At 36.6% G+C, this 14,090-nt stretch overlaps 1 protein-coding gene across 3 annotated transcripts in view; it reads left to right on the forward strand.

Annotated features, from left to right (window-relative positions):
- GTF2A1 (general transcription factor IIA subunit 1) overlaps positions 1-14,090 on the forward strand; it is a 51,044-nt gene that overhangs the window by 30,842 nt on the left and 6,112 nt on the right. For all 3 annotated transcript variants that reach the window (XM_023742233.1, XM_023742232.1, XM_004388083.3), the window contains exons 7-8: positions 1,420-1,740; positions 10,036-10,125. In XM_023742233.1, the coding sequence (XP_023598001.1) occupies positions 1,420-1,740; positions 10,036-10,125 (411 nt within the window). The remainder of the gene's footprint in view (positions 1-1,419; positions 1,741-10,035; positions 10,126-14,090) is intronic.

Below are 14,090 nucleotides of genomic sequence, written 5' to 3' on the forward strand. Positions count from 1 at the left end.
TGTCATTCTTCTTTTCCGAATGCTGCCTTTGGCCTTCCTTCTAGCAGCTCTCTCCACTCCCTCCAAACAAAACAAGCAAACCAAATAGCCTGGATCTTCTTAAAGCACAAACACAAACTTAAGTATTACCTACTAGGAAGGCTTCTCTGACCACGCCTTGTTCTACAACCTGAATTTGGTACTCTCTCCTGTGTTCTCATAACATCATATCATACTTGTATTACATCTTCTTTTTGAGTTGCAATTCTTTTGTCTGTTGGCTCCATTAATCCATATCTTATTTTCTTAAGGAAAATACTATATCTTGCTGTTTTTGCATTCTTTGATCCTAAAGGCAAGTAATAGGTATTCAGTGCTTTTTATTTATTAATAGTTATAAATATATTAATTCTAGTACATGTAATTAATACTTGTTAGTGCATTAGTGTATAATGGCATGGATGGAATTAATTATTTTTGAGTTGTTGTTTACTTAAGAATCTTAGAATGTAGAAGCTGGAGGGAACTTTAGAAGTCCTTTGATCTGGGAATTCTCAGCTGTAGGTGCATGAAAGAATGAGCTGAAGACCTTTAAGTAAAATGAATAGGTTTCATCTCACATCAGTTAAATTAGAATATTAGAGGTGGGGCCTAGACATATTTTTTTTAAGTTACCAGATGGTTTTAATTTGTAGCCAGGGTCGAGAACCATTGATATAGTCTAACAGTGAAGTGACTAAAGCCAAGAGAGATTAAATGATTTGCTTCTGTTACCATCTGTATCTATGATCTTACTCAAAACTAGAACCTAGGTCTTCAGATTCCCCGTTCAGTGTTCTTCATGTGGATGCAGTGTAGCATGATAGTAAGAGCATGGGCTCTGGAGCCAGAAAGCCAGAGCCTAGGTTCAAATTTTGCCTGTTAGTCACTGTTTGATCTTGGCAAGTTATTAAACCTCTTTGTACCTCAGGCAGATTTATAGCATGTATAACTCTTGGCTTGGTATCGGTCATACACATGGTAAGTGCTCAGTAAATATTATTAGCACTATCTTCAGAAAAACTTTTTTGTTCAGAAATATGAATGGCAAAATGGAAATTTAGTGGGTCAGTACCAAAAACCTGTTGCCATAGGGTTTTCTTGGCTGTAATCTTTACAGAAGCAGATTGCCAGGCCTTTCTTCCACAGCACAGCTAGGTGGGTGTGAACGGCCAGCCTCTAGGTTAGTAGTCAAGTGCAAACCGTTTACACCACCTAACGACCTTAGTGGGTCAGTACACTAGTTAAGCATTGCTTTTGTACTTTGGTAGTTTTAAATATGTATGAGAAATGGCTGCTTCTGGTGATTGTTCAGCATTTGGGCCTATTTCTGTGTACCAAGTAGTGAAACTGAGCTGATTGATCCACTAGTCCCTAACATGTGGTTTTCTTTTGCATTAGGTACTGGCTCCTCTTCCTGGAGGGATTTCACCACAGACAGGTGTCATCATCCAGCCTCAGCAAATCTTATTTACAGGAAATAAGACTCAAGTTATACCTACAACAGTGGCAGCACCTACACCAGCACAAGCACAGATAACGGCAACTGGCCAACAGCAGCCACAGGCCCAGCCTGCTCAACCACAAGCTCCATTGGTGTTACAGGTTGATGGAACGGGGGATACATCATCTGAAGAAGATGAAGACGAGGAAGAAGATTATGATGATGATGAAGAGGAAGACAAAGAGAAAGATGGAGCTGAAGATGGGCAGGTGGAAGAAGTAAGTTTCTAGTAAAAGATTTGACGTGAGAATCTACTCAGTTATTTCCTATTGTAATTGGTGGCAAACTGATGAATTATATCCTGTTTTGGGGGCTTTTGGTGGTGCTATACAACTAAAGATTATAAAGATAAAATTAGATTGCCTTAACTTTAGCAAGACTATTAGATTGTTCTGGCTGTATTTATCTTCAGAAACCATTGAAATCTATTTCACATAGCTGGTAATAAAAAAATGAATAAATAACAATTGTATTTATAAAGTTGGAAACAGTACTAGTAATTGTGTTTCTTTGCCTTATGCATTCATTGCATTCATGGTGTAGCTTAAATGTATTTGGTATTGGTAGAACAGGTGGATGTAGTTAATATTTTGCTTTAATAATTGAAAAGGTATGATAACATATGGGAAGAGAAGAAAATCCGGAAAAGAGCTAAATGTGACATTATTTGAGACCCTCTTTGGTCCGTAATCTGTAGCAATTTCTTAGATAACCTTGTTAGTGTCTTGTCTTCAGTTTAACAACTATCCCTTCTTATTTCTATTTAGTTTTATATTTCTAGAAATATACAAATGTTTTTATTTTTCTTAGTGTTCCAACTTCATTACTTATATCCAAGATACTTGTCCTACCACAATTTTCATTGTCTTCTTCAGCCTAAGATTCAATCTTCTTATTTATTTTAGTATAAGGTTCTTCTAAATTACATAAGTAATCTTTAAGAAAAATAAAAAACATTGTTTTTATTAAATACTGATAAATATGAATAAAATATATTTTGAGATTTGCCTACCAGGTGCCCACCACCTAGTTAAAAGAAAATTACCATTACTTATTAAAGTCCCCTGAGTGCCTCTTCCCAGTCCCATCTTCTTCCCACTCCATGAGAGTAACCATGCTCTTGAATTTGTGTTTATCATTAACTTGCCTTCCTTTTTATTTTGCCATATGTTTCTATTACTAAACAGTATATTGTTTGACATAAATGGAATAATTCTGTATTATTCTGCAAGTTGATTTTATTTCAAGATGGTATTCCTGAAGTTCAAGTTGTTGCGTATAGCTGTAGTTATAATCACTGTTGAATATATCATGATTTTTCTATCTATCCACCTATTTTTTTTTTAATAAGATGGGTTGTTCCTAGTTTGCTGTTAGTTAGAGAATATTCAAGTATGTGTCTTCTAGGGAAGGAGCTCTGGTGGCACATTGGTTAAGTGCTCAGTTGCTAACCGAAAGGTCAGTGGCTTGCACACACCAGCCACTCCACAGGAGAAAGATGTGGCAGTCTGCTTCTGTAGAAACCCTGTGGGGCAGTTGTACTCTGTCCTGTAGGGTCACTGTGAAACTGACTTGATAGCAACGGGTTTGGGTTTGGTTTTGAGTCTTCTAAGGACAGATATGTATGAGGTTTTCTAAGGGCTATACCTAGAAATTGAATTGCTTGATCCTAAGGTATTCACGTCTTTACACTCCTGCCATCTAATACATAATCGTGCAGGTTTCTACACATCCTCGCCGCTGCTTGATGCTATCAGGCTTCTTAACTTTTATCAGTCTGCTAGGTAGAAAATAATGTCTCCCTTTGGTTTTATTTTCCCTAAGTACTGATGAGATTGAGCCTCTTCATTTATTTGTTTGCCACTCGTGTTTTATCGTGTAAAGATGCTTATTCGGGTCTCCTGCCTATTTGTATTCCCTAAATTCTTTATAGTTTTGATGTTACTCAAAGTGATTTTTTAAAAACAGTTTTCCAGTTGTTTGTTGGTAGCATGGAAATGTAGTAGAATTTTTAATATTCAGATTTGAGTCAGCCATCTTCCCGAAGTCTCTTGTTAATTCTAATAATGTATCTGTAGATTCTCTTGTGTTTTCTGTGTAGACAATCATATCACATGTGAAAAAGGGCAGTTTTTCTTACTTTGCTGGCTAAACCTTCCAGCACAATACTGAGTAGAAATGGTGATAGCAAGCATGCTTGTCTTGTTCTTAATCTTAAAAGAAATTCTTTGTATGGTTCACCATTAAGTATAATGTTTGCTGTAGGTTTTCTAAGGATACCCTTTATCAGGAAGGGTATAAGGAACTTCCCTTCTGTTCATAATTAATTTTCTCTTCTATTCATAGTTAACTAAGAGCTTTGCTTTGTTGGGTGTTTTGTTTGTTCGTTTTTTTAGTTTCTGCCTTTTGGTTTTTTTTATTAGATACTAAGAAAGTAGCATGTGCTCACTGTAAAAAAATTCAGACAATATGGAAGTATCTAAAGTAAAAATAAGAGATTCTCCGGTAACCCAAAACAAGAATATTCTTCCTGATGTATCTTTGCTTGTGCAAATGTGTATACACACTCTACACACACACCACAAAATCGTTCACATTCGTGTGATTAGAGACATCTTTCAAAACCAGTACATATAGAATTTTTTTTTTTTTTAATATTTGCTTTGGTAAAATATACATAGTTGGGCAATGGTGGTTCAGTGGTAGAATTCTCGCCTTCCAGCGTTTAATTGTGCTCATGAGGAGCCTGTGCACAGACAAGAGGCAGTCATTCAAACAGAACAAGGGCATACTGTGTGTTTAAAGTAAGGAAAGGTGTGTGTGAGAGTTGTATCCTTTCACCATACTTATTTAGTCTGTATGCTGAGCAAATAATCTGAGAAGCTGGACTATATGAAGAAGAACGGGGACATCAAGATTGGAGGAAGACTCATTAACAACCTGTGTTATGCAGATGACACAACCTTGCTTGCTGAAAGTGAAGAGGACTTGAAGAACTTACTGATGAAGATCAAAGACCACAGCCTTCAGTATGGATTACACTTGAACATAAAGAAACCAAAAATTCTTCCAGCTGGACTAATAAGCAACATCATGATAACCAGAGAAAAGATTGACGTTGTCAAGGTTTCATTTTACTTGGATCCACAATCAATGCCTGTGGAAGCCCCAGTCAAGAAATCAAATGATGCGTTGCATTGGCAAATCTGCTGCAAAAGACCTCTTTAAGGTGTTAAAAACAAAAATGTCACCTTAAGGACTAAGGTGTGCCTAACCCAAGCCATGTGTTCTCAAGTCATCTCATATGCATTGTGAAAGCTGGACAATGAATAAGGAAGACCGAAGAAGAATTGATGCCTTTGGATTATGGGGTTGATGAAGAATATTGAATATACCACGGACTGCCAAAAGAATGAGCAAATCTATCTTGGAAGAAATACAGCCAGAATGCTCCTTAAAAGTGAGGATGGCAAGACTATGTTCCACATACTTTGGACACGTTATCAGGAGGGATCAGTCCCTGGAGACGGACATCATGCTTGGTAAAGTAGAGGGTCAGTGAAAAAGAGGAAGACCTTCAACGAGGTGGATTGACACAGTGGTGCAACAATGGGCTCAAGCATAACTATGATCATGAGGATGGCACAGGACTGGGCAATGTTTCATTCTGTTGTACATAGGGTCGCTATGAGTCGGAACTGACTCGACGGCACCTAACAACAGCAACATGCAGGAATACTGGTTTTGATTCCCAGCCATGTGCACCACTACCTAATTGTCAGTGGAGGCTTGTGTTTTGCTATGATGCAGAACAGGTTTCAGTGGAGCTTCCAGACCAAGATGGACTTGGAGGAAAGGCCTGATGATCTACTTCTAACAATCAGGCAGTGAAAACCCTATGGATTACAACTAGTCCAACCTGCAGCTGATCATGGGGGTGACACAGGACCTGGCAGTGTTTTGTTCTATTTTCCAGGGGGTCACCATGAATCAGGGACCAACTTAACAGTAGCTAAGAAAAACTACATATATACATTTACTTACCATGTTAGCCATTTTTAAGTGTACACTTAAGTAGCATTAATTGTTTTAAAATTATAAATGGATCTTGAATTTTATTAAACACTTTTCTGGCAACTATTAGATAATCATGATTTCTCACTCATAATCTGTTATTAATGATGAATTACATTAATTGATTTTCTAATTGTAAGCCCATCTTGTATTCTTGGATAGCACAACTTAATCATTATGCATAAGCTGAACTGCTAAAGTCACTTTGTTCAGGGTTTTCACATGTGTATTCATGAATGATGCTGCCTATTATTTTCCTTTTTATATTTTTCTTACTAGGTTCTGGTATCAAGTTTATAAAAGTATTATAAAATGGAGAGTGTTCTCTCTACTTTGGAGATATATTTATATATTTTAGTTCTTCTGTGAGTATTTGTTAAAACATGTAGCTAAAATGCCAGGGCCTAGTAGTTTCCTTAAAGAATTGATTCCTCTAATGAGTATATGTCTAGTACCCTGTTTGTTTTTAAGACAGTTTTGGTAAGTTATGTTTTTCTTGGACTCTGTATTTTCGTAAATTTTCAAATTTATTAGCATAAAACTAATCATACTATTACCTTTTTGATAGCAGTATCATTTGTAGCTATTTCCTTTCTTCCTTTTCATTCCTAATATTCTGTTTGTGCCTTCTTGCTCTTTTTTTTCTTGTTCAGTATTGCCAGGGTCATGTTTATTTCATTCATGTTCTCAAAGAATAAACTTTTACCTGTGTTTATTCTCTCTAGTGTGTGTGTTTTCCTATTTTATTTATTTCAATTCTGATTAAACTGCTTTGTTTGTAGAGAATATAATCTATATGATGTGTCTGTCCTCTGAAATCAGTTGAGACTTGCTTTATGTGGTCAGTTTTCTTATATGCTCTGTTTGTATTTGAAAAGAATATATATTCTGCAGTTGTTTGATACTATCTCCTGTAGATGTCTGTTAGATTTAGATTGCCAGTAGGTTTGTTCGGATATCTTATATACTGCTATACACTGATTGATATTTTTTGTGTGCTTGATTGGTCATATATTACTGAGTGGGATATATTCAGATCTTCTACTATGGTGGTGAATTTATTTCTCCTATTTTTCTGTCACTTTGCTTTTTTTATTTTGAGCCTAAAAAAAATGGGTCATGGAAGCTTAAAATACAGTCATGCACCGGATAACATCCGTTTGCAGCGTCCAACTGTGTATACGTCCCGGGTCCCATAAAGTTAATAATAAAGTTTAGAACCGATCAGAGAATGGGAAGTAGCAGACATAACTGGATGTAGTGAGCACAGCAGCTTTCCGCACGTAATGTGTATGTCATGTTTCTTTCCTGTACTACCACGTGTATAATGGCACAGTACATATATAACCTATAACATATGTCTTGATAGCGATAATAAATGTTTTTGTTACTGGCTTATGCACCTACTGTACTTTATATCGTTATCTTAATGTGAAGTTTCCCTACTTACAAATAAAAAGTTGACTGTATAACAGTGTATGCTTCGACCCGTAGGCAGCAGCATCCAATCTTGTGTATCACGTGTCTCTTGAGTGTTGTAGCGTTCTCTCTGTTTAATTTTCTTTCAAAAACATTACTGTGAAGTGTATCATGACTCAAAAACGCAGCAAAACCAGTGCTAGTGATAGCAGCAGCAAGAGGCAAAAGTGAAGTATCGATTTGGAAGTAAAACAAAGGGTATCTCGTGTAGCTTTGCTAAGTATATAACAACATCCAAATCACATAACATCCTGTTTCGCAGGACATACTGTGGACATTAAGCGGCACATGACTATAGTTGTGTTTTTCCAGTGAATTGAACCATTTATGATTACACAGTATCTTGCTTTATCATTAGTAATTTTTTTTGTCTTTTGTTTTGCCATAAAGTCTGTTTCGTGTGATACTAATAGAGCCATACAAGCTTTGTTTTGGCTAGAGTTTGCCATTATGTTGTTGGTTGCCGTGATTCTGACTCACAGTAACCCCATCCGTGCAGAGTAGAACTGTTCCATAGGTTTTTCAAGGCTGTGACCTTTTGGAAGTCGATCACCAGGTCTGTCTTATGAGGTGTCTCTGAGTGGGTTTGAACCACCAATCTTTCAGCTAATAATTGAGTACTTAACCATTTTTTGCCGCTGTGGGACTCCTTGCCTGGTATAACTTTCTTTATTCTTTCAGTCTTTTTGGGTCCTTGAGCTTCAGGTGTTTTTTTTTTTTTTTTTTTTTTTGGTAAATGGAAGACTGCTGCGTATATTGTTCCAAAATTTTTATGTGGGTCGAGATTATCTAATGGGGGAAAGAATCATCTTTTTAACAAATAGTGCTTGGACAACTGGATATTCACATGCAAAAGAATGAAGTTGGACCCTTACCTTACACTATATACAAAAATTAACTCAAAATGTATTAAAGACCAAAATGTAAGAGCTAAAATGATAAAATCTCTTAAAGAAAACATAGGGGTAATCTTCATGACCTTGGATGTGGCATTGGTTTCTTAGCTAATGACACCAAAAGCACAAAGAATTGAGGAAAAAAAAAAAAGATAAATTGGACTACATCAAAATTGAACACTTTTGTGTTTAAAGGACACCTCAAGAAGGTGAACAGACAGCCCATAGAATGGGGGAAAGTATTTGTAAAAATCATGTATCTGATAAGGTGGTAGTATTCAGAATATATAAAGAACTCTTGACAACTTAACAACGAAAAGACAAACAGCCCAACTAAAAAATGGCTGAAGGACTTGAGTAGACATTTTGCCAAAGAAGATATACAGATGGCCATCAAGCCCTGAAAAGGTAGGGAAATGCAAATCAAAACCACAGCAAGATACCACTTCCTACCCACTATGATGAAAATAACAATGAAAGTAAACAATGAAAATAACAAGCGTTGGGAGGATTCTGAGAAATTAGAACTGTCATACACTGCTGGTGGGAATACAAGACAGTGCAGCTGCTGTGGAAAACAGCTTGGTGGTTCCTTTAAAAATTAAGCATAGAATTACCATATGACTCAGCAGTTCTACTCCTAGATATATACAAAAGAGAATTAAAAACAGGTATTCAAGCAAAAAGATGTATGTGAATGTTCATCCAGCCTTATTCACAATAGCCAAAAAGTGGAAACAACCTAAATGTACATCTGATGAACGGACAGATAAGATGTAGTCTATTCATACAATGCGTTATTATTCAGCCATAAAAAATAATGAAGTACTGTTGTATATTATAGCATGAGTAAACATTTACAACATGTTTTCAAAAAGAAAGAAAACATATTAAGTGAAAGAAGCTAGACACAAAAGACTACATGTATGATTCCATTTATATGAAATACCCAGCATAAGTAAATCCACAGAGACAGAAAGCAGATTAGTGGTGGCAGGGGCTAAGGATAGAGAGAAAAGGAGAGTGAATGCTTAGTGGATATGGAGTTTATTTTTGAGGTGAAGAAACTTCTGGAACAAGATAGTGGTGATGATTGTACTACGTTATGAATGTATTGCATGCTACTCAGTTATATGCTTTAACTTGATTAAAATTTATGGTGAATTTTATGTTACGTGAATTTTACCTCAGTGAAAGTTTTTACATTTTACACGGCTGATATCTGTTTTAAATTAAAGAAATATATACGCATACACACTTGTATGTGAATATGTGAATAGGTATAATAAGCCTAGACTTAATATCTTATTTTCCTTTCTATTTTTATTTTGTGGAATAAATTTTTTTAGATTTTTCTCCATTTATTAGAAATCTGAGCTGTATCTTTTGTTTTCTGCCACAGTTAACATCATATTATTAACATAGTTGGTCATTTTATGCTCTAGTTAGATTTTATCTTGACCCTTAATTCTCTTTGGTACTGAGATTATTTATCTCCTTCTTTTTATTTTTAATCTAAATGCTTTAGTAAATCATACCACATGCATCCACCATTACCTTTACAATGGTAAACATACTGATTTGTATTCAGAGTCCTAGTTCTTAATGTAAAAACACAAGCCAGATGCTAGCCCATTTTATAGCCTTTTCTTCTCATTTTTAACATTGCCTTCCCTTTCACGCTGTTCGTGGTACATAATGCCATTATCTCATCACACCACCATATCTCCTTAGGTCTGCTTCTAGGCATCTAATAGTTATTGCAGAGAATTCTTGTGCTGTTCTTAAAGAATGAAGGAAATAAAGTTGAGTATCTTTTCAGACTCAAGTCATATGGCTTACCCATTTTAATCATTGTATTTGATTTTTTGCTGAGATTTTAATAGCATTGCCTAACTCTTAAATTATATAACTAATAAACAATATGATGTTCATGGTACATATATGCATTTGTCACTTGGTTATTCTCAAAGGTCATCATGGTTTTTTATTGAATATTAGGGACTAGGGACTTTTGGTAGTAAGGTATGAGGTATGAATAAATAAGCTCTTTTTTATTTGTAGGAGCCTCTCAATAGTGAAGATGACGTGAGTGATGAGGAAGGACAGGAGCTCTTTGATACAGAAAATGTTGTTGTATGCCAGTATGATAAGGTAAGAATTTCATCATTAGATTACTAGCGTTTTCATCATTAGATTACTAACATTATTTCTGTTGTAATTTCCCCCCTAAACCATCCTGCTGCTTTGTTCAGACATTTGGGCAGTTAATTGATACCTCTCATTCACGGTAAACAATGTGAATAAAAACTTTGTTAATAGTTTAGTAGATTATTTTAATAGAATGAAAAAATTAATTGTGTAGCTGTACGTTTGAAAAATAAGTTACAAATGAAATTGGGAAGAGGCTTTTTAAAAAATTTACACTATGCTGTTCAGTTTGTCACCTTGGATTATTGTAAACAAAACCATTTGGGGCTTGTTGTTGGATAGTAACAACTAACTTGGTGGGAGAACCCTGTTTTCCATTTAGCATGGACTATCTCAAAGCTAGGAGTCCCTGCGTGGTGCAGACTGTTAATGCACTCAGCTGCTAACTGAAAGGTTGGAGGTTTGATTCCACCCAGAGTTGCCTAGGAAGAAAGGCCTGTGGAGCAGGTGTGGACGATCAGTTAAATTTGGGACATGTTAAGTTTGGTATGTCTATTAGACATTCAGGTCATTCATCTTAAGATGTTAAATTTAGTGTCTGTTATCTGTATAGTGCATTTAGACCATAGCTATAAGACCACTTAATTTAAGAGCTTCTGTACTTCTTACTGTTAATAAGTTTATTGTGCTCTGTATTGGAGCCCTGGCGACGCAGTGGTTAAGAGTTCAGCTGCCAACCAAAAGGTTGGCACTTTGAATCCACCAGCTGCTCCTTGGAAACCCTATGGGGTGGTTCTGCTCTGTCCTGTATGGTCGCTTTGAGTCGTAATTAACTTGACAGCAGTGGGTTTGGTTTTGTTTTGGTGTTCTATATTGTTTTAAGAAGTAAGGAAAATTTGATGAATGTTAAATGTGTTTATAGCTTAAGACAGTGATTTTAGAGGAAGGGCATGAGAGTGGGTTTTAAGTATGTAAAGGGTTGTCTTTTTTTTTTTTTTTTTTTTAAGAAGTCCTAAAAGACAGAGCTAGGATCTATAAGGGGAAGTTTAGGCAGATTTAAGTAAGGGATAAAGTAGGAAAGACTTGTAAGAAGAGCTCTCCCAGAAAGAGCTCTCCCAGAAAGGAATAACTTAATTTGAAATACTTTGCCACCCCCCCCCCCATAATCAAGCAGAACAACCATTCGCTAAGATTACACCATAGAGAATTTTTGCACTGGGAGGTTGTTTCTGTTAGTTGCCATCAAGAGGATTCTGACTCTTCAACTCATGATGACCTTAGATGTAAAAGAACAAAACGTCGCCCATCCTGCACCATCTTCGTGATTGTTGACATGTTCAAATCCATTGTTGTAGCTATTTTGTTAATCTATCTTATTGAGGATTTCCCTCATTTTCATTGGCTTTTTACCAAACATGATGTCTTTTTCTAATGATTGGCCTTTCCCTGTGATGTGTCCATAGTAAGCAAGATGAAGTCTAACCATCCTTGTTTCTAAGGAGCAATCTGGTTGTATTTCTTCTAAGACTAATTTGTTCATTCTTTTGGCAGTCTGCCATATATTCAGTATTTGCCAACACTGCAGTTTCAGTGGTCGATTCTTCTGTCTTCCTTTTTCTCTACTCAACTTTTGCATGCATATGAGAGGATGGAAAAGATCATGCTTTGGTCAGACACACTTTAGTCATCAAGGGTGGTATCCTTACTTTTTAACACCTTTAAAGAGGTCTTTTGCAATAGATTTTCCCAATACAGTACATCGTTTGGTTTCTTGACAGTTGCTTCCATGGGCGTTGATTGTGGATCCAAGTAGAATGAAATCCTTCGCAACTTCAATTTCTTCTCTGTTTATCATGATACTGTGTGTATTGGTCCAGTTATGAGGATTTTCATTTTCTTCCATGTTTAGGTGTAATCCGTACTGAAGGCTTTAGTCTTGACCTTCATTAGTAAGTGCTTCGTGTTGCTTTCATTTTTGGCAAGCCAGGTTGTGTCATCTGCATATCTGCATACAGGTTGTTAATGAGTCTTCCTCCAGTCCTGATGCCATATTCTTTATATAGTCCACCTTCTTGAACTATTTGTTGAGCATACAGATTGAATAAGTGAGATGAGAGGATACAACCCTGCTGTGCATCTTTTTCAGTTTTGAACCATGCGGTATCCCCTTGTTCTTTTCAGATGACTGCCTCTTGTTCTTTATGAGCACAATTAGGTGTTCTGAAATTCCTGTTCTTTGCAGTGTTATCCATAATTTGTTAAACGATCCACACAGTTGAATGCGTTTGCGTAATTGATAAAACACAGGTAAATACCTTTCTGGTATTCCTTGCTTTCAGCCAAGATCCATCTGACATCAGCAGTGATATCCCTCCATTCCACATCCTCATCTGAACCTGGCTTGAACTTCTGGCATTTAGTTCCCCGTCAGTGTATGGCTATAGTTTATGAATTATCTTCAGCAGAATTTTGCTCGCATGTGACATTAATGGTATTGTTTGATAATTTCTGCATTCTGTTCAGTCACCTTTCTTTGGAATGGGTGTGAGTGTGAATCTCTTTTAGTCAGTTGGCCAGGTACCTGTCTTCCAAATTTCTTGACATAGATGAGTACGTGCTTTCAGCATTCTATCTGTTTATTGAAGCGTCTCAGTTGGTGTTCTGTCAATTCTTGGAGTCTTATTTTTTGTCAGTGCCTTCAGTATACTGTATCTTGAATTTCTTCCGTTAGTATCCGCTGTTCTTGTTCATATCCTGTCTCGTAAAATGACTGAACGTTGACTAGATGTTTTGGTACAGTAACTCTGTATATATTATTTCCATCTTCCTTTGGAGCTTCCTGCATCATTCAGTGTTTTACCCATTTAACTCTTCAGTATTGCACTTCAAGGCTTGACTTTTCAGTTCTTTCAGCTTGAGAAACTCCTATCGTGTTCTTCCTTTTTTATTTTCTAACTCCAGGCCTTTGCATATTTCATCATAATACTTTACCTTGTCTTCGAAGCCGCCCTCTGAAACCTTTTACTTCATCAGTTCTTCTGTTCACTTTAGCTCTACTGTACTTAAGAGCAAGTTTCAGGGCTTCTTCTGACTTCATTTTGGTCTTTTACTTTTTTCCTGTCTTTTAATAGTCTTTCACTTTTTCTTCATGGATGATGTCCTTAATGTCTTCCCACAGTTCTGGTTTTTGGTTATGAGTGTTCAGTGCATTGACTCTGTTCTTGAGATGGTCTCTAAATTCAGGTGAGATTTATTCAAGGTCATACTTTGCTCCTTGTGGACTTGCTTGGATTTTCTTCAGCTTCAGCTTGAACTTGCACATGAGCAGTTGATTATCTGTTCCACCTTTGGTCCCTGGCTTTGTCTTGACTAATGGTATTGAGCTTCTCCATCATCTCTTTCCCCAAATATAGTTGATTTGATTTTTGTGTAGTCCATCCACTGAGGCCCATGTGTATAATCGTTGGTTATGTTGTTGAAAAAACCTTATGGATCAAAACTGGAAGGTTAGACCATGGATTTTTAGGAATGGTATCTCAACTTCTGTATCATTATATGAAACAAACCAATTTAGTAGAAAGTGTATTGAACCAGAACTTGAGAATCGTCTTTGTCACTTATAGACCTTGATGAGGTCTTAGTCATCTCGTGCTGCTATAACAGAAACACCACAAGTGGATGGTTTTAATGAAGAGAAGTTTATTTCCTTAAAGTAGGCTAAAAGTCCAAATTCAGGGTGTCAGTTCCAGGGGAAGGCTTTCTCTCTCTCGGCCTTCTCATCAATGTTCCCCCAGACTAGGAGCTTCTCCACGCAGGGACCCCGGTCCAAAGGACGTGCTCTGCTCCTGGCACTGCTTTCTTGATGGTATGAGGTCCCCCTGTCTCACTGCTCACTTCTGTCTTTTATATCTCAAGAGATTGCCTCAGGATACAATCCAGTCTTGTAGATCAGGTCCTGCCTTACTAAC

The sequence above is a fragment of the Trichechus manatus genome, unplaced genomic scaffold, assembly GCF_000243295.1.
Source record: "Trichechus manatus latirostris isolate Lorelei unplaced genomic scaffold, TriManLat1.0 scaffold00206, whole genome shotgun sequence".
NCBI lineage: Eukaryota > Metazoa > Chordata > Mammalia > Sirenia > Trichechidae > Trichechus > Trichechus manatus.